The following is a 20,187-nucleotide window of genomic DNA, read 5'->3' on the forward strand; positions in this document are numbered from 1 at the left end:
AGCAAAAGGTACAATTTAAGAATGAATTGATTGTTTTAATGATTTCCCATTGGTCCTGCAGGGGGGGGGGGGGCATTTGCAGTGCTATAACAGTAAACGTGCAACAACAGGACAAAAGCCAGACATAATATATAAGTAAACTGCAAAAAACAACACTGTCAGATTTGGTGTTTGGTCTACAAAACAGGGGTAGAGAGACATGAATGGGCAACAATAGGAACACGTAGGACTCATAAAAGGTGCATCTCAGAAACATGAAGACATCACATTTCATTGCCTGCTGTCAGGATGAATGAATTCAGGGTTATTGTGCTTTGTCTTAAAGTGTTGATATCCAGCACAAATACATATTTAAAAAGAGCACTAAAAAAACGCAATAACTGAGAAAACAATAAGGTATTATCTTTATAAATATATAGTTTAAAGTAAGGGATTAATAATCGATTTCACTCTTTAAAATGCAAACCTCCAAGTAAAAAAAAAAGTAAAGGAAAAATCACAATTTCCATCTTTTATGACTCCCCAAAAAGCAACTGGCAGGTTTTATTTAATAGGCAGAATTAATACTATAGCAATTGAGATTACTTAGGGCTTTAAACATCCAGCTCAGTGTGTGTGTGTGTGTGTGTGCGCTTGTCAGGAAAATAAATAGAAAGAAATATATATAGTTCAAAAGGAAGCAGGATGATTACTCAATATACGTGTGTGTGTTTTGTAGTTTGGCACACAGGTGCTGCTGTCATTCTGCGTCTCTTGGCTGATCTATTTAAAGACCTGGATCATTGTTTAAAGAGGTGACAGGTTTCTCCTCGGTCCAGGACACACCTCACTGTCTGCAAGTCGTCTTCCTGCTATGTGACGCTAAAAGGGTCTTTGGAGAAAAGCCACTGCGGCTCAAGGGGAGTTCAAGGAGTGGTAGTGGCATCGAGGGGATTTGATTTCCGCTGAGACGGGGGTTACTAAAATGCTAATGAAGTAACAAACACTTTTTCCTCATGGCAACGACTAGAAATCAAGAGAAACATTTGACGTCGAATCCAAATTAGGTCCTACCTTTTCAACCAAAATGTGGACAATGTGGACACTTCAGTTTGATATGATTGTAGAATTCCGAAAGTTACAAAAAGTGGACACTGCTGACCCTCACTGTATTTGTTGGCCTCATATCAATCCCTCATGTCTATAAGTAAGTAAGACAAAACCACTGCCTCTCTGTCTCAGCGTATTTGTTAATCTGTTGACCATTTGTAAAGCGGTTCAGTCGTCCCCTCTGCTACCCTGGCAGGAATCCAGCTATTGTAGCAGAACAAAGATGGACTGTGCTGATAACATCTAAACATTCAGCCTTGGAATGAACCGCTGACTAAAACAGGAAGGAGGTTAGCTATGGGAAATATGCTGCCAGCCCACACAGCAACTGCTGAGTGTCTGTGGACACTTTGAAAGGGAAATCTCCAGTGTGTGTGTGTGTGTGTGTGTGTGTGTGTGTGTGCACGCATAGCTGTTTTTCATGTATTAGGGTGCAGGCTTAACTGTTGATAGTTTGTGTTTGAGAAGGTTATTTCATGTTTTTAGTTCTGATCAGTTTATTACAATTGATAATCTTAAACGCATCATCATGGGAGGCTGTGGCTCAGTGGGTAGCGGCTGGACTTCGAATCAGGGGATAGAAAGTTCGAGTCCCTCTGCAGTCAGCATGTCGTTGTGTCCCTGAGACACTTCACCCCAAATTGCTCCTGTGGGGATTGTCCACAGTACTGAATGCATGTAAGTCGCTTTGGATAAAAGCGTCTAACATGTGACATGTCATTGATGTAATGCATCAATAAATAGTTACATTTTAAACGTTTTAAACACAAACTGAAAAAGTTTTGGAAGAAACAGCTAAGTCATGTAGACATGTGCCTTTTCTTTGATGGTGCTTTATTGACATAGTTTGTGTCTTATATTGTTTGTTGGTATTTATTTGTTGGGGTCTGATATAAGCGTTTTTATTAAACCCACCCATTGTTTTTTTTTAACAGTCTGTTGCATTTTTGTCTTTAATTTCATGTATTTAAAAAGGCCCATGTAGTGACAGACATTACAAATCACCTGTTCCTATGTCAATACACTTAAAATAAATGTGTGTGATGAATTTGTGTGTGTGTGTGTGTGTGTTTCCCCACGGACCTGGGTGTGTGTCTGACTTTGTTGCATGATCTGTTCGGTTTCTGAGAGTGGGGTCTCCCCCTCTGTGTCACAGGGGCTGTCCTCAGGGTCAGTTTGTTGATCCTCGAGTCCATGGCAACCCTGATCTGCAGGCTCACTGGGACTCGCACTGAAAAACAAAAATAAAAAACCTTATTAACTCAAAATCACCTTTGTGTCTGTATGGTGTTGGTGCATGCATACATTAAGCCTCCCTTATGTAACGTTAAACCCCCGGACATGTTGTTTAGTCTGAGAGGTGAGTGACCGCTGAACAGCTGCTCCTCCCAAATATGTCAGTTTGCTAATTAACATCACAGCTGTCAACATGTTTACTGGTAACCTGAACCATACAGCGCGCTGCGGCCTTCGTACATAATGTTCAGTATGGCAAATATGGATCTTTAAAGTCATACGACCACCGAGGAATCTGTGTAACGCACGCCAGCAGCAGTTGAACGGAGGAAGAATCACAACAGGTTGTTTTTTTCAGTGTGAATATGATCTTATACTTGCTCCAAGTGTAATCAATTTTAATGTGTGTGTATTTCATGTATATGTGTGTGTAGACTGTCTCTCACCCTTGGCTGTCATAGTTGCTGAGGTCTTGGTCGATGGAGGTCTTCAGATCGAAGAAGTGCTGCTCCACTGCAGCCCTGATGGTGCAATGGATTATCCTGGGAAAACACAAAGAACACATGGTTTATTTATATGAGTTTTTATTTTATTTTTACAGTGTTGATTATGCATTAGGTTTGATTTAAAACCAGTATTTTCCCCACATGATTTCAGATGATAAGATGAGTGGACATCAAACCCTGAAAATGTTATCTTGTTATGTTGTTATACAAGTTGTATTTAAGATGGTCCAATTTGTTACGTATCAATGGCAGTCTGTGTTTAATACCCATGAACATGGAATGAGTTTAGTTAAATTGTAATGAGGGTGAACTGTAACAGCTCAGTTTATCAGTGATTGTTTTTACAAAAGACCAAAGCCAAATGTTTCCCTGGGTTTACTTTACTACTTAGTATAAGATCCTGGGACTGTGTTTTCTCTGTTTAGCTAGTATTGGGACTTTTTGACAGTAATAAAACCCAGCACATCCAACAGAAAAGTCCAGGTAAATCCACATAAATTAACATTGATTTAATGTATCTGACAGTGCGGTATATACAGAAACTGTGGCACTTACCTATCAACAATGTCCTTTTTTAGCCCTTTTTTAAAATGTTTATCAATGTGCATTGTTTGTTTGATGTTGAGCCCTTGAAATTGAATTCATGTCCACATTAAAGTTCATCTTTATCTGCTCTTAAAGGTTCATACAAATCAACATTTTCAGAGCCTAAAAGTCACTAAATTGGTTTATTTTCAGTCCTTATTAAGTCAAAAACCTGGAGCAGTTCTGAAAGGATTAATAAAGCTTCAACTAGAAGCCAGGCAGGAGAGAGGAGAGGACATTACGGACTATAAAAGGTAACGGCAGCAGTCACACTGACGTTGATCCACAGGCTCTACTGAGATATTATTTAACTTGCTCGATCACGAGTGTGTGTGATCCTAGTATCATGGACTATCCCTCCCTTATTTATTCTGGCTTCCTGCAGCGTTTGTTTTTCCCTATAGCTTGGACAGCATTATAGGTTGAAGACCTGTTAGAAAAACACTAAGTAACTGGAAATAACACATAAGCAGTAAAAGATGATGTGCTTGCAGTTTTCTTCTCTACTTACAAACAAAACACGGCCAAGAGAAGCAGTTTTTTGCTGATTTCATCCACATCTTGGCTAAATCATATCATGCCCCTCAACAGAGTAGACGACTTTAGACACACTTGATTAACCATAGGAAAGTAAAACGTTTATATACTCGCACAACACCCAGAAGACAGGTAAATAATTCAATTAAAGCGACAAGTTAGTTTGGGATATTTGATAGTGATTCAGCCAATAATTAAGAAAATAATCATCATATTAGTTGATAATATATTTTACATTACATTTAGCTGACGCTTTTATCCAAAGCGACCAAGAAGCTACAAACTTGAAGAAAACAGAATCATATAAGTACATCAGGTTTCATAGAGCCAAACCATTTCAAGTGCTACTCAACTGGCTTTAGATAAGCCAGTCCTTTATTAGTACATAAGTGCATTGTTAGTAATTTTATCGCTCGAAGTGGAGTCGAAAGAGATGAGTTTTCAGTCTGCGCCGGAAGGTGTGTAAGCTAGCTGCTGTCCTGATGTCAATGGGGAGCTCATTCCACCATCTTGGAGCCAGGATAGCAAACCCACGTGTTTTTGCTGATGGGAACTTGGGTCCCCCTCGCAGTGAGGGTGCAGCGAGCTGTTTGGCTGATGCAGAGCGGAGTGCACGTGCTGGGGTGTACGGTTTAACCATGTCCTGGATGTAGGAAGGGCCAGATCCATTCACAGCATGGTACGCAATAATGGTTGCTGTTATATTAAATAAGACTACTGACCCTCAGTGTTCCCGAGTTATTACTGTGATCTGAGACATTTCTGCCCTCAGGCTTTTAGTTCAGTACACTCATATAAATGTAAAGCACCATAGAGAACTATTTGATTCTGCGTCACGCAGTGAGGAGGCCTGACAGTCATGTGATTTTGCTGAGTTCATGTCCTTGGGGCACCAAAAGCACCAAGTCATGCAAAATGCTTTAGTTTAGCTTCATAATGAAAACACCAGGCTGGCTTTCCTCTTAATCACTTCCCCTTAACCTCTAACTCAAATATTCTCAGCGCTGCTTTCACTTCTTCTTTCTTGATTCCTGTTATTTTGTCTTGAGCAGATGGCACTGCACTTGCACTACAAAAGTCATCTAACTTAGTTGTCTCTCTCTTACCTATTGTTTAAATGTTTTCGTTCATTCTCTTAAAGAATTGAAGATTTTTTTTAATGAACTGTGCGCAGAATGACTTGCATAGTATGGCTTGAATTGTAGGTGATTGTGCCTGTAGGTTATTTCAGTGTGTGTATATACAAAAGTGCCAATGTACATGGTGGTGAGTGGATAAATCGCACACGCGCGCGTGTGTGTGTGTGTGTGTGTGTGTGTGTGTGTGTGTGTGTGTGTGTGTGTGTGTGTGTACTTACTGAGCAGAGTCAGCAGGGAGGATGGATATGGGGGAGAGGTGGGAGCTGTAGAGAGAGAGAGATAGAGAGAAAGGATGTCATGGTTAGAACATCACGTCCCGAACTCCCTTCACTAACTGACATGAAATAACCTTGGAGGGTGTCGGGCAGCAAGAGTCAAAACAGGGAAGAAGAATGACGATAACCTTGAACACAAAGACCCAGCGATCAGTGTGTAGAGCAGAATAAACAATAAAGTGTACAGTTTGTTCTCTTTGCATTTGTCTCCTAATTCCCTGTGGGCCAAAATACACAAAGTTTGGGTAACTGGCGCCACTCTGGGTGGGCAGATTGTTATTTAGACTACAGAGCTCTGCTGATCAGATAGAAGGGTGTGTGTCATATCTATTCTCCAATGTTCCCTTTTAACTAAGCGTGTGTGTGTGTGTGGCATGAAACAGGGAGGCATCTCAGATGTGCCCAACAGCCTCACAAACGCACAATGAAAGGCACGCAAGGACTCCAGACTTATAGAACACTGCTACACACAGAACACAAGGTAATTTACTTTATGTCACCAGTGGATATGCAAGGGTGTGTGTGAGTGAGAAACATACACGTCTCCACACACACACACACACACACACACACACACACACACACACACACACACACACACACACACACACACACACACACAACACACACACACACACACACACACACACCACACACACACACACACACACACACACACACACACACACACACACACACACACACACACACACACACACACACACACACACCACACACACACACACACACCACACACACACACCACACACACACACACACACACACACACCACACACACACAGAGAGAGAGATCGATAGACTGAATTATTAATGGCTGTATTTTTCTTTCTCAATCTTTTCTTCTGATCCTTCCCTTTTATTCTTGCAATCCAACTTTCTTTTCTGCCTTCCTCTCAATATTTCACACTTCATATGTATTATCTTAAACTTGTCTCTGTTGACATGCCACATCCTTTTCCTCACCCCATCACTTTTTGTAAAAAGTAACATTTTTCATTATCACCACCCTTTGTTTATCTTTTTCTCAAGTTTGTCCTTTTGCCACTATATTTTTTCAATTGTTTCTTTCTCTCATATCTATTCCTGTCCTTCCTAAATCTTTACTGGTTTTGAATGATACAAGTAGCAACATGCCCCTTTCTGACACTGTAACCTCGACCTTGGAGAACACAAAGAATAGTGCTGGAGTGTTCAAACAGCCCAGAAAAACAGTGGGTGTGGGTGATGTAACATAATGGGAAAAGCTTCTGACTTTTTGTAAAGCCCACATCTATTTTGTCAATCTCTCTCCAACATCTGACAAAATATTTTTGCATCCATAATTATCCGAACTGGGTTTAAATTAGATCCTTTGTCATCTGAAAGGCTCCTCTCCTCCTTTTCCTGTTAGTCAACATGGAGGACTGCCCTCCACCAGCAATGTCCCTTTCTTAGCTCTGATACCATCTGACAGCTCAGGCTGTCCCGCTGAGCTGCACCCTGAGGGGCCTCACTGGGTGGCTGTATCACTAACAATAGATCCCTGATAGAGTCCTCCAGGACATTACATAATCTCCATGTGCCTTAAGGAGCAGAGACCATATCTGATCTTACACCATTTTCCCCCTGAAGACCTGAACTGAAATGGTTTCTGCAGCCTTTGAGGTGTTTCTCACCTTTTGAAGGTCCCTAAGCAGCAGCAGAGAAAACATTACTATCAATGTATCCCTATCGGACACCCTTTATGTCTTATATCACTGCAGAGGACACCATAAAGGACAGATAGGTCTCTGATGTTGTAGGAAGTGGTTGTTTAAGTTAATACAAACAATACTTTGCAAAGAAAATGGCATGCAAAACATCCAAGTGAAAAACAATAAACTGGTTGTTGCTCTGACAAAAATGCATGTGTATAGTAGACAGCAGAAAGGATACACTGCTAGGTACAATTACAATGTTGCTTTTTTAAAGAGCAACTAAACACACACTGCATATCTTGTTTTTGCGAAACTCTAGTAGATATCAGTTCACTGTGACATCTGTTTTGGGTGTGATTACAGAGTATCAAAATCATAGAGGGAAGGAAAGCTTTTAACTACCTCATCAAGTTACTCTTGAAAAGGGTTATAAATAGTTAAATCCATGTTGTTATACTGCAGCTAACATTGTGCACATGTTTAAAAACCTATCAACAATCTGGCATCTCCAAATCATTTGTAAATACAGTTTTTTTCTGTTCTTGATTTTTTGCCTGAAACTGCAATACTACAAGGGAGCAAAACTATAGCACTGGCTAGTGAATCAAGGCTTGTCTTTCTGAAGTGCTCCAAGTAGGTCGGATTAGATCAGACCGGACTGCAGCGGTAGCTAAAGACAGAGATAAGACCTTGATAACATCTTAAAGGGTCACACCTTTCTCTAGCCCTTTGTTGGCGGTGATACTGTAAAGCAGGGGTGCCCAACCGGTCGACTGGGAATCTCCCCGCGATCGAACGGTCGATCGCGGGGAGATTCCCAGTCGATCGCGAGATGTGTCTAAAAATAGAACAACAATATTCGGTTTTATCGTTAATGTCTTATAACTTAATCTTCCTGTGCCAGAATAATGCACTTGAACGCATCAAAGCTTTGTGATTGGCCGGCGTGACCCCATGTGTCGGGGGCATGGCTGGTGGGCAGTGCTCTATTTCGCTGACGTTGTCCGTGGCAACAGGAGTGACAGTCCGCACACACACAAGACCGCAATTATGGCAGAAGCAAAATAGCCCAAAATATATAATTTTCACTCCGAGTGGGAGGATGATTATTTGTGTATCTATTCCAATTCAAAGTCCATCTGTCTCATCTGCAATGCGAGCGTGGCTTTATCGAAGAAGGGTAATTTAGGAGCGGCATTTCAAAACAGTGCACAAACGCTACGAGATGGAATTCCCTCCTAAATCTGCCCTACGCTCCCAAAAGGGGAGGGGCCTGAAAGGACAGCTAAATGCACAGCAGTCCATTTTCACCAGGCCCAACAACAAGAGCAAGGCTGCTACCATAGCATCTTATCGTGTCAGTCACGTTCTTGCGAAACACATGAAGTCTTTCAAAGACGGCGAAGTTGTGAAAGAAGCATTCCTGGAGGCTGCCGACGCGCTTTTTGGGGACAGTAAAAATAACAGTAGCATTTCAACAGGTTTTTGATATAATAAAAACTCAAGTTAGATACCGTTATTAATCAGCTATAAGTTTGAGTTTGTTTGAACTTATTCATTATAATTATTGTACAAAATGGTATAAGAATGCAAACTTAAATTGATTATAGTCTATTATCAATTCAGGTTAAGAAGCTAGTGTTGCTTGCATCCTATTAAAAAGGCATTTCTTTTTATAATCTACTAAAATGCAACAAAAAATGGTTTGATTCTATTAATTTTGTCTTTTTTATTGCACGTTGGCAGCAGATTCCTGTGTAGCTTCAGATCTGAGTTGTCTTATTAGTAAGCCTAATTTATACTTTTGTAGCAACACTATTTTTATATAAGGACAAAGAAAGGGTTCAGAGTCTTTTCTTTTTGTCCTGTGTCATATGTGGCAGCACTGTTCAATGTTTCTTGAAAACATTACCCACTGTAGTGACGTGTGAATAAACTCCAACTCCGTATCAACAACACTGTTGTGTAACTTCAGTTAAATACTTGTATGTGTGTAGATTAGAAAGAGGTAAGATAAAAGATAAAGGATCTGCAGTATTTTATGAAGTATTAATCGTACAAAGGTCAGTTTTATACAAGTAGAAGTGTGTATTTATACCTGGTAGTAGGCTGTCAGTAATGGCTACGCCTCTCTATTTGGACTGGTAGATCTCGGCAGACTGGCAACTTTAAAAGTAGCTCTCGGTTCAAAAAAGGTTGGGCACCCCTGCTGTAAAGCCTTGTAAAGTGACCTGAGAGACAGACGATCACTCGCCTCTGCTAACGTCAGAGTACAAAACAAATGGTCTGTTTGTTTTCATATTTCAACTTGTTGTGATTACTGATGGTGTTTTTTCCCCTGCTTATATATTGAAATTGGTTTGAATTGATTTAGAAAGACATTAAAACACTTTAATCAATATTAGTTTACTCTTTAAATTTCACTTCATGTTTTATCGACTACACCCTCGAGTGGCGGAATAAACAAATTCTAACCAATTTAGATGAACGTTAGCAGCGAGCATCACCTGAGGGCAGAGCGATGCACCGGGAATTGTATTTTAATAGGAAGTATAAAGTACATGTTAACATTAAAGCGTCTTTCTTTATATTTAACCTGTTCTGATGTTGATAACGCTCTTAAATTGCAATTATGGTCTTATTTAATTTCATGATTTTTACCATCCTGTTTTGAATACGGCTTTATAACGACATTAACTGAAACCATTACATTTGTATACAAGAGTCGCTTAAAATGCTTGCACAAATGCTTCCTTTTAAGGTTGCAGTATCTGAAAGACATTTCCCATCGATTTTAACATGATAGATTATTTATTGAGGACTCGCCAATCTACAAATCTACTGTCAATTTACCTTTGACAGACTGGTGACATATTTCTGCCTCTGAATGTTTTAAGAGGTTATGAAACACTTGGGGATATGTGTATAGTTAAATAAAAGTGAGTCTGTATAATTTAAAATGTAATATCATACTCCAATATAGCATTTTAAATCTCCCTTAGGTTTGTCACCTTCATTTATTAGTGAATATTTCATTCAAAGAGAGACATGACTGCTTATTTATATGACTATTGCAGTGTGAATTTCAAATTTGACTCAGTACTTTAAAAATACATGGCTCAGTCCAGCTTACAAAGGCTCTGCTGCATTTCAAGAGAAAGTCCATTAGTGTGTTGTATCCCAATACAGAGCCTGAGTATCAGTTCCACAACGTATTTACTGCTGAGCTGAAACGCTGCTCTCTTACATCAGTGGATGTGTCTCGCTGATAAGTGAGTAAAGTGAGAACTACAGTACACCTGCATATATTCGAGTGTGTTACATGTTGTGATCATGGATTTAATTTAATTTCAAACCTTTATTTAACCAGGTAGGTCGCATTCAGATCATTGATCTCTTTTTCAAGGGAGACCTGCAGCAAGTAGGTTACACATGAAACATAAAACAACAAAGGACATCATATTTACAGGGCTACATTTACATACCTATCAACATTTACAAGTATCAGCAGTATCAAAGAGCATTTCACCTATATGAGCTTTAAAAACATGCAGTGGAACCAAATTGCTCAGTTTCAATTATTTTTGAAGACTGTTCCAAGCAGGTGCGCACATAAAAGCTTTCGTCCCTAAGTCAGTCCTTGCACTTGGCACATGTAACAAGACCACATCATGTGATCTTAGGCAATAGCTACTTTCAACTCTGTGTGTGATCAGATGGGAGTTTACCCAACATGGCTTTATAGATGAACATGTACCAATGACTGAGCCTCCGTATAGTTAGTGAAGGCAAACCTGCCCTGGCATACAGGATACAGTGATGAGTAAGTACTTTACAGTTAGTAACACATCTCAGTGCACTGTGATAAGCGGCATCTAACTTGATCAGGTAATGGGCAGGCGCATTCATATATATCAGATCACCATAGTCCAGCACAGGTAAAAAGGTCACAGACTAGCCTTTTCCTGGCCTCAAGTGAGAAACAGGACTTGTTTCTGAAAAAGAAACCTAGCTTCACCCTCAGCTTTCTAAGCAGATTATTGACCTGAAGTTTAAAAGAGAGACAATCATCAAGCCAGATACCAAGGTATTTATAACAGGCAACCACTTCAAGTATTTTTCCTTGCGCAGTAACAATATCCAAAGTGGTATCTGGTGTCTTTTTGGCTTTTTGAAAAGAGCATTACCTTGGTTTTATCAACATTTAAAAGAAGCTTTAGTTCGGAGAGCTGAGTCTGAATATTATTAAAAACGGAGGGGACCTACACAATACATCACGGTATCGTCTGCATACAAATTTAAAGTTGCTCCATCTACATTTTGACCTAAACTGTTGATGTAGAATAAAAGTGGACCTAAAACAGAACCTTGTGGTACACCATTTGTAATGTTTAACCACTCAGAAGTGAGCCCATCAAACTGAACACATTGGGACCGTTCAGAGAGTGAACGTCTGTGACTCTGAACAATGTGGTTTGGAAAACCCCTTCAGTTTTTCTCCTTTTACTATTGATGTTGTTCATGAAGCCTTAACCAAGTTAGATCCTAAGAAACCGGCTGGTCCAGACAACGTAGAACCTTCACAAACCACCCCACTGCATGGCTGGATATGCCAATACTGGCCAGCCTCTGCTTCAAGATATGATGATCGACGGTATCGAACGCTTTGGAAAGATCAATAAACAGAGCTGCAAAACTCTGCTTATTGTCTAAGACAGGGGTTCCCAAAGTGGGGGTCGCGAGATGATTACAAAATAAAAAAAATGGAAATAAAAAAAAATAAAGATTATCAATTTAATTTTTTTTATTATTAATAATAACGTGCATAGACATTTTCCAGGGGCGGACTGGCCACCTATATAATTTCCCCGCAGTGAGGCCCCCCCCCGTTGATAATCCACTAGCGCAGTGTTTCTCAAACTTTTTCATACCAAGGAAGGATCACACTCACAGACCACCTAACTCCACAAATATCCAAAAACAATAGGCCTGCTTCCCACTCCAACAGTACACAACAGCCTAACCTTCTCTACTGTATATCGTCTCATTCACACAATAAATCAACAATACAAATACAACTACAGATTATATAAGCATTTAGTTCAAATGCTCAGGTTTTAAACCTAATTTATTATGGAGTTTATGTCCGAGCCAACAGACTCACAGATCGTTGTCTACTGAAAGATATGCAAAATACACCGCATGTCGTACGACACAAACCTCCGCTGTGGATTTTCAAAACAAAATACAGTAAAACTATGGTTGCATGCCTAAGTTTAACTTTCAGAGGTCTAAGCAATGTTTTCACATGTTAGGCTCGCCTGGCCCTTTTTTGTAAAAATGCTATTAAAACATGAATCTTGGTGACCATCGGGCTGGCCTGCATGGTCTGCCTACAAAACAAAAAATAAAAAAACGTTAATGCAGCCCCAACAACAGCCTCTGATCACAACAGACTTCATGCAATGCTTCATCGGATGCATATATTAGATAATAATCTCTATCTCACTCCTAAAACATCTACTTTCAGCATGGATAAATGTTCATAAAATACATCCATTGTTTGTTCTATATGCTTCTTGAAATCCTAAAAAACACATCGTTTTTCTAGAACAGATTACAAATCGCCAGAAAATGGTACAAACAAGTGGCAACATGTGGGATGACGGTGAAACTTAAGCTCGCTCCATTGCGGAGATATTCCTGCGAGAGTGCGGAAAGCTTAAATAAATAAATGTATTAACTAGCAGCCCCCCCACTGTTTTTGGTGACAGTTCATCGATGGGGACTGTCCACGACACTATAAATAAATAAACTAAACAACCAAGACATCTCAGAATGAATGTCTGATGCTTTACAGTACCAAAGAAAAAGAAAACAAGGACAACTTTGTGCAGTCAGTGCAGATGACAATAAGGAAAAGGGCAGATGAAGAGCATCCTTACATTATTTATGACAAAGGACACAAAGGGAATAAGTGAGTGTGTGTGTAAGGTGAGTTTGAGGTTAGTTGTGATTCCACAGAGGAGCTGTTGTCAGCAAACCTGACTCCTTTAGACTGCTGCAGTCTGCGCGTCCACCCACGCACACACAAATAAATTAATACCACATATACATGTCCACAACCACATATTTTACTTAACACACACACACTTTATCTCTTCAAGCTTTCCATCACACACTCGCAGAGCAGTACTACACATGTTTGCATATGTATAATAAGTTGATTGTTTCCAGTTTCTGTGCACTTAGGACAATTAATGACCCGCAATTTCCTTTATTCATTTTTCTTTAATTACCCCAAAGACGTTTGACCATCTGATAAAAGATGCATTTTGTTGACTCAACAAACCCCCCTCAGCTCCTCTCTCTGCTTTCTCAACCCTATAATTATTCATCCCTCTTGCAGAGTCATGAGGAGCTGGAGCAGCATCGCAGATAGCTTGCTCTTACAGTATTTGTTGGCACTGCCTGAGGAAGCATGTAAACAAAGTGTGTGCATGTATAAGATGGTGTTAGAAGTTATTGCGGTTTCTGGTGCCAAATCAAATGTCAGTTCTTTAGTCCAAAATATAAATATTGTCCAGCTATTTATCTGTGGATTATTTCCATCATTGAAATGTCAAACTAAATAATGACATTTTCCACAATTTCTGAGACAAAAAGGCTGCTTCTTACATACACAATAAATGTTAATTGCAACCCTAAAATAAATCCTTACAATTGAGATAAATGGCCATTTGTATGATTCATGGTTATTTAAAGCATTTAGCTAATTATTTCCCATCAATTGACTGAACTAATTCAGCAATAGTTCACTTCTCAAATTGACATATTTGGACATAAAATGTATTACTAGGAACTCCTTATGGTGATCAGTAATGTTAAGAATGTACAAAAAGACAGCTAACATTGTTTTGCACCTCTACGTAACAATAAGGCTGACACGTTCCTCCCTCCCAGACCCCCTTCTGCGTACTTAATAATAAGATTTCATAACACAATATCAGCTGTTAAATAATGCTATGCCTCTTTCCTCATTAACTGCTCTGTCTCTATTCCTGTACAAGACAACACACCCTCTATTCTATTCTCTTTCATCTGCCATTTATCAAAAACAATGAGCAAAACAACAACAACAAGTTCCCTCCATTCTTCAATTCACCAAAACCATTACTTGATTGACTGATTCACCAAGTTAATTCATTATTGTAGCTCTCCCCCTGATCATTAAACTGTCAATCAATCCAAGTCATTCATCCAGTGTCTTGTCCTTTCCCTCTCTTTCACCCTGCTCATTCATCCACTTATCTATCATCCAACCACACCTCCATCAGTTCATCCACGCAATGATTTATGCCAGTTAGACAAGAGGAGTTACATAACCCCGATGTTTACCTCTGCAGCAGAATGTCACAGGCCATTCTCATTTCCCCAGCTGTTTTCTCTCTCTGTAGTCTGTCCCTTTTGTTTCCTTTCAGATTGTTCCTGAAGGTTTTTCAGGCTGAAGGCCGTCTCTTCTGCCTGTAGGCTGTTTGCTGTTTCTCCTGCCCAGGCACTGTAGGTTATTAAAGTCTGTTTTTTTGTTTTTCAGACCCAGCAGAGAATGGGCTTGACTTTTTATAACCAAACTTTTTAATCCAGCTGTTCGCTCTCCTCAGTCTCTCCTGCAGATTTCTCCTCTGTCAGGGCCGGCCTGGTATCCAGCGGGTCGGTTATCTCAGTTGAGCACTTTGAGGAGTCGGAGCCTGGGTGCATAATGCGGCGTCCTCTAAACCGGTGTGTGTGTTTCTGAATGAGTGTGTGTTAGTGAGGTAGTCTCAGTCTGCACTGTCTGAAGAAGTGCTGCAGTAAACATCCACAGCTCTGCTCAAATATATGAGCTTCTGATGTAACCAAGCAACAACCTCCCGGGAGGACCAATGGGAAGGGAGGGGCTGAAGTTGGGAGCCAATCGTAAAAAGGGAAAGACTTCTGCGAGCCAATCAGGAAGCAAAGAGGGAGGGAGTTGGATTTTTTTTGGTCCACTGGGCTGTGTAATACAGGAACACACACACTGGGACACAATGCACATAATCACAGAAACACACACCTGTGTAATTCATGCCATTATGTCACTCTACAGGAGCGTTTTGTAATAGCAGCTTCTCAGATAGATATAGCCATCATTATATTTCACAAATTATTTATCACAAAGGGATGTGGATGAGTCACAGTGAGAGAGCTGAGCAGAGTATAAAGGGAAACTAATGGAGAAATATGAACCCAAAAAGTGCGGAGGTAAGAAAGAAAACAGAGAAAAGGCTAAAGAAAGAGGAGGGCGAGGGCTATTCAAATGTATCCGATGCTTTTCTGCTGCAAATATCGACGGAAAGATAATCACCAACTATTTTGGTATTATTTTATATTAGTTATTAATAGTTTAGGTGATTTTTCAGCTTTCAAAAATATGGGCCTTTTATAGCTTTTCTCTGTTTTATATCATATTAAACTAAATATCTTTGAGTTTTTTTACATTTGTATACATCATTTTGGACACCCAGAAACTAAGATGTGCCTTTTCTCTATTTTCTGACATACACCAACGATTATAAGGAAATGACGGGCAGGTATTAGATAACGTCACTTTTTGTCCTCATGATGTTTCTGTGTATCAAATGTGTTTCCAGTAGGACGAGACTTCAGGGCAACTTTGTTCGAATCTCATTAAGAAACAATATCAGACTGGAGATTACACAGGTTTCTACGCACTAAAAAGAGATGCCTAGCAAATAGGGCTTTGATAAAATACTAATTTGAAGCTTTATCATACGAGGAAAGATAAAGAGTATGAACGAAATAACTTGATAATACTTGATAAACTGTTCCAATCTAAACCATATTACGTTTTTAATCTGTGTTACTAGCCGCTTTAAAAAGGACCTACTTTGAAGTCCGTTCTGTCAGAATAAATTGCATTATCCACTTCTTAAATTCAAGTCATGGCTTTGAGAGATGTTTTCACATGTTTGTGAGAGACTTCTGAGAGATTTATTAAGAGCAGTTAAAGGTAGGGTAGGTAATTTTGGAGAAACCAGCTCAAGTGCGCTAGAATTTGAAAATACACAGCCGGAACAAATCTGCCACTTCCTTACAGAGCCCCTCCTCCAACACACACGAACGCTCACATGACCAATGAGGGCACGAGATAAGTTTGTGCACAGATGGAAGGCTGACAGGCAGGTAGGCCATCCAGTTATTTTAGCCGGGCCGTCTAAAATGATTGGTCGTGCTTTTTACAGTACTACGGCTTCCACTGACTTTTTTTAATGGATTTTTTGTCAAAGCACTTCAGATATTCATTGCTATCGGGATGTTAAGAGCATTCCATGGAATATAACAACAAGTGTATCTCGAGCCGGTTTCTCAAACTTAACTACCCCACCTTTAAAGTGCCTGCGTTCCACAAAACAACCTGTTAAAGTCAGGACTACATTATGTTGAAAGAATATTTGAACAGTAAACACATTGTAAAAAGGATAAACTTCTGAGTAATGATCAATATCACATCAAATATTGAGTCAAAATAATACAAAAGAGAAGGCACACAACGGCTCTGGCTCCCAGCAAGATTTTGTGACAATTGTTCAGCAAAACATACCAAGAAAAACTACACTTCCTGGTACTTCAATGGGTTTCCTTAAACCCTTATCTTACATTTCAACGTAATCTCCTGTGACTTACACAAAGAACTAGGTGTAGATAAACAGAGGCTTCAGCAGCAGAGCTAACGATTAAAAGAAAAGCCTTTTATTGTGACGATTTAAGGCCGCAAGTGCTTCCAAGGAACTCAGATATTACAACTGTACCAGAACTGTGGGTGAGAAGTGATAGCACACGTGGTGAGAGCGAGGTGCTATCTGGGTCAGTTAGTATATCGTGTTACACATTGTGCACAGGCCGCGACACAACCGGGATGTGAAGGCTGAGGGAGGAAAGGGAGGGCATGACGTGAGACTAACTGAAGGATTGACAATTTCAGTATATAATTACACATATAATAAAAAAGTGGTACGTTTTAGTTTTAAACGGACCATAAAGTGATGGATGGTTCTCTCTCTTGTTTTCTGTACTAAATATATTATAAAGCAGTTTTAATACAGTATGTATTATAGTAATCATTGACTATTAAAAAAACAAAACAACCCTCTAGTCACTGCTTTGGGGTTAAAGCTGACCTGCTTGTGTTTCCTAGCATTTGTATCCAAGATGTCGATAAATCACAGAGCAGAGATTAAATTGGCCAATGAAATGTATTGGTTATTTAAGTAAAACATTTTAACAATTTGCAACTTTTGCACAATATTTAGGTCACAAAACATATAATATATATATATATATATACACATATACATATACACACCTGTTTGTGTGTCATAGAGCAAAAAGGAGGGGTGTCTACGAGCGAGGTCAAAACCCCAAACAGCACACAGCTGATATTCGTGTTCTGTGCTGACTTACATAATGTGTTGATGTCTATGTATACAGGCAGACGTATTATATTCAACATACGTATGAACTGTAAACAAGTACAGTATGCGCACTGCTCAGCTACAGACAATTCACAACTCTAAAGTAATAATAATGGTATTTGTAAAGCACCTTTCATAGCTAAAAGCAATCCCAAAGTGCAACAGCAGGGCATAGAATACATACTTGAAAGACTTTTGGGCCCTTCTTAACAAAGTAAAGCAAAAACAGAATGGGGTCAACACTGAGACATGATCAGCAATATGAATTGCTTTACCCCAACATTTACATTGTACCAAGAAAGAGCTAGACTGCTTAGCAAAGACTATTATGGGAAATATCCATTGAGTCCATTTTAAGGAAAAAAGTAGGAAAGAAGACAAGTAAGAATGCAACAATCAAGATGTGGGTGCATCAAAGTATCACCTGCTTTTCATTCACAATCTGACAGACCTTAAATTATTATCGTGCATTCTGACACAGATCTTGTGACCTGCAAAAAATGTGAATGATAATGTTGTCATGCAGCCTTTAGCGAGTTTACAAACATGCAGTGTCTCTGTCCCCGAGTGTGCACGGACAGTCAGGTGATCCCTATGGAAAAACAAGCAAATGCACTTGACCGAGAAGAGAAGTGTTTACGTATATATTTGTTTGTGTTTGTTTAGCGATGGTGTTCACATGCACATTGTTGCCAGGAACACAGAGAGCTCTCCAGCACTGTGTAGTGGCACAGCGGGACATCAATCATTTCCACAGCCACATAAAAATAACCGAGGGGAAATATCATGAGGGGATTTACCGGGAGGGAAGTCTGGATATCTGCAATGCGAGACGCTGTGTGTGTCATGATGATGCTTGTGACACTGAGGTATGACTAGCAGTAATGAGGTGGTTTCAAATATGTTGAAATTCTATCTTCGGTTGACCTTTTCCTTCCAGAGGTGTGACATTGCGTTTTCACTCAGACGGAAAATCAATAAATAGTTCACAAGTGGGGACGCTTTACTATCCTCACACCCTCTGCCTGCCCCCCCCTGTGGCCTTTCTCTGCCCTCTGATTCTCCTTCCCTCCATTCATCCATCCCCCCTGCTGCTCCTCCTCACCGCAGCCAGGAGGGCATCTCAAGAGTCCTCTTCCTCAACCTTTCATTGGCCTCATGAAAAAATACTTTCCACAGAGAGAGGATATACGCAGAGTGAAGGAGAGTAGTAACGGGGGAAGCAGAGGGATCAGAAGAAAAAATACCAGGGATTTTATATATAGATTTGAAATGAGCGGAGGCTGTCAGCAAGTAATGTGTGTGGGGGTGTGTGTGTGTGTGTGTGTGTGTGTGTGTGTGTGTGTGCAAACACAGTCTATTAAGGGAGCACTGCAGCAGCCACAGAAGACAGACTGCACTGTCTGTCAAGAGTACGACAAACAACTCAGCCACAGTAAATGATGAGTCACAAGGCAAGAATCACTGTGTGTCAAATATTACCTGATGTACACATGAAACAGTGAGCTCTAAGAACAAATGCAGATATACACTGACTCATCAAAAACTTCATGACAGTACTGAAGATTATAAGTACTTTAGCAACTTTACATTTAGTAAATGCTCTACTGAAAAGAAGACAATACATGAAGGGTAACGAACTGAGGGGGGAGGGGGGAGAAAAACACCCCCGACTAATTTTACATCAAAAGTGCATTGCTTTAAAAGCTGTCAATCACACATTCTTAAAACTTTGGGTTTGGGAAATGTTTCAAAGGATCTGAAATATTCACACTTAGAAACCAAAATATATTCAACAAAATGTCAGAAATGATTTGTTGATTAATTTGTAGACAGACATTTAAAATGCATACAAAAATCCCAAATAATTAACTGGTGCCCACTGCTAAAATGGAAGTACATTTTATAGTTTTTTTTTCTTTTACGTTCACATAATCAGAGGATTACTCAATTTCCAGAACAATTGTTCTCTCATCTTTATAGGTTGTACTGGACTGACTGGGCTTCAGGGCGACGTCAGATGTTAGTTTGTGGAGCTAAAACTCAATTGTGTAGGTGTCATCGTGAAAAAGCAAACATATTGTTTCATATTAAATCGGATGAGTAATTAGATTAAACCCTTCAAGAGTAAGCAATATTCTTTTTGCAATTTAAACAGAAATGTTCTTTAAGTTGTGGGCATGCATTATTTAAATGGCTTTGTGGTGAAAGCTCCAGGGTCTGCAGACACATCATTAATCCCCCAGACCAGACACTGAGGTTAGAGGTCACAGGGAGGATACTAACTGCAACAATCACATTAAACTTACAGATAAAAACAGGCTAGGCAGTGTCATTCAATTTAAATAATTTGCTACACGTAAACCCCCATACATCAGCAGTAATTAAAATGGTCCTAATGCACAACAGCTGCCACCTAAAGCTTTCTAACAGTAAACACACCTTTTAATTCAATCTAACATTCTATTTCATATCATTTTATTGTATATATACGTATTTATTTTCCTTTTCCTGCATTATATAAGTGCACCATAATGGTCTCGCACCATTGTATTCCCCACAAACAAGGAGTTTCACAACCTAACCATATAGATAAGATACAATGCAGACGG

The 20,187-nt window shown here is 39.6% G+C and overlaps 1 protein-coding gene across 6 annotated transcripts in view; it reads right to left on the reverse strand.

Moving 5' to 3' along the window:
• Positions 1–20,187, reverse strand: part of fam13b (family with sequence similarity 13 member B) — an 82,684-nt gene that overhangs the window by 16,889 nt on the left and 45,608 nt on the right. For all 6 annotated transcript variants that reach the window (XM_034207315.1, XM_034207316.1, XM_034207310.1 and 3 more), the window contains exons 8-10: positions 5,311–5,355; positions 2,772–2,867; positions 2,173–2,320 (exon numbers count right to left, since the gene is read on the reverse strand). In XM_034207315.1, coding sequence (XP_034063206.1) covers positions 2,173–2,320; positions 2,772–2,867; positions 5,311–5,355 — 289 coding nt within the window. The remainder of the gene's footprint in view (positions 1–2,172; positions 2,321–2,771; positions 2,868–5,310; positions 5,356–20,187) is intronic.

Source organism: Gymnodraco acuticeps, unplaced genomic scaffold, assembly GCF_902827175.1.
Source record: "Gymnodraco acuticeps unplaced genomic scaffold, fGymAcu1.1, whole genome shotgun sequence".
Taxonomy (NCBI): Eukaryota; Metazoa; Chordata; class Actinopteri; order Perciformes; family Bathydraconidae; genus Gymnodraco; species Gymnodraco acuticeps.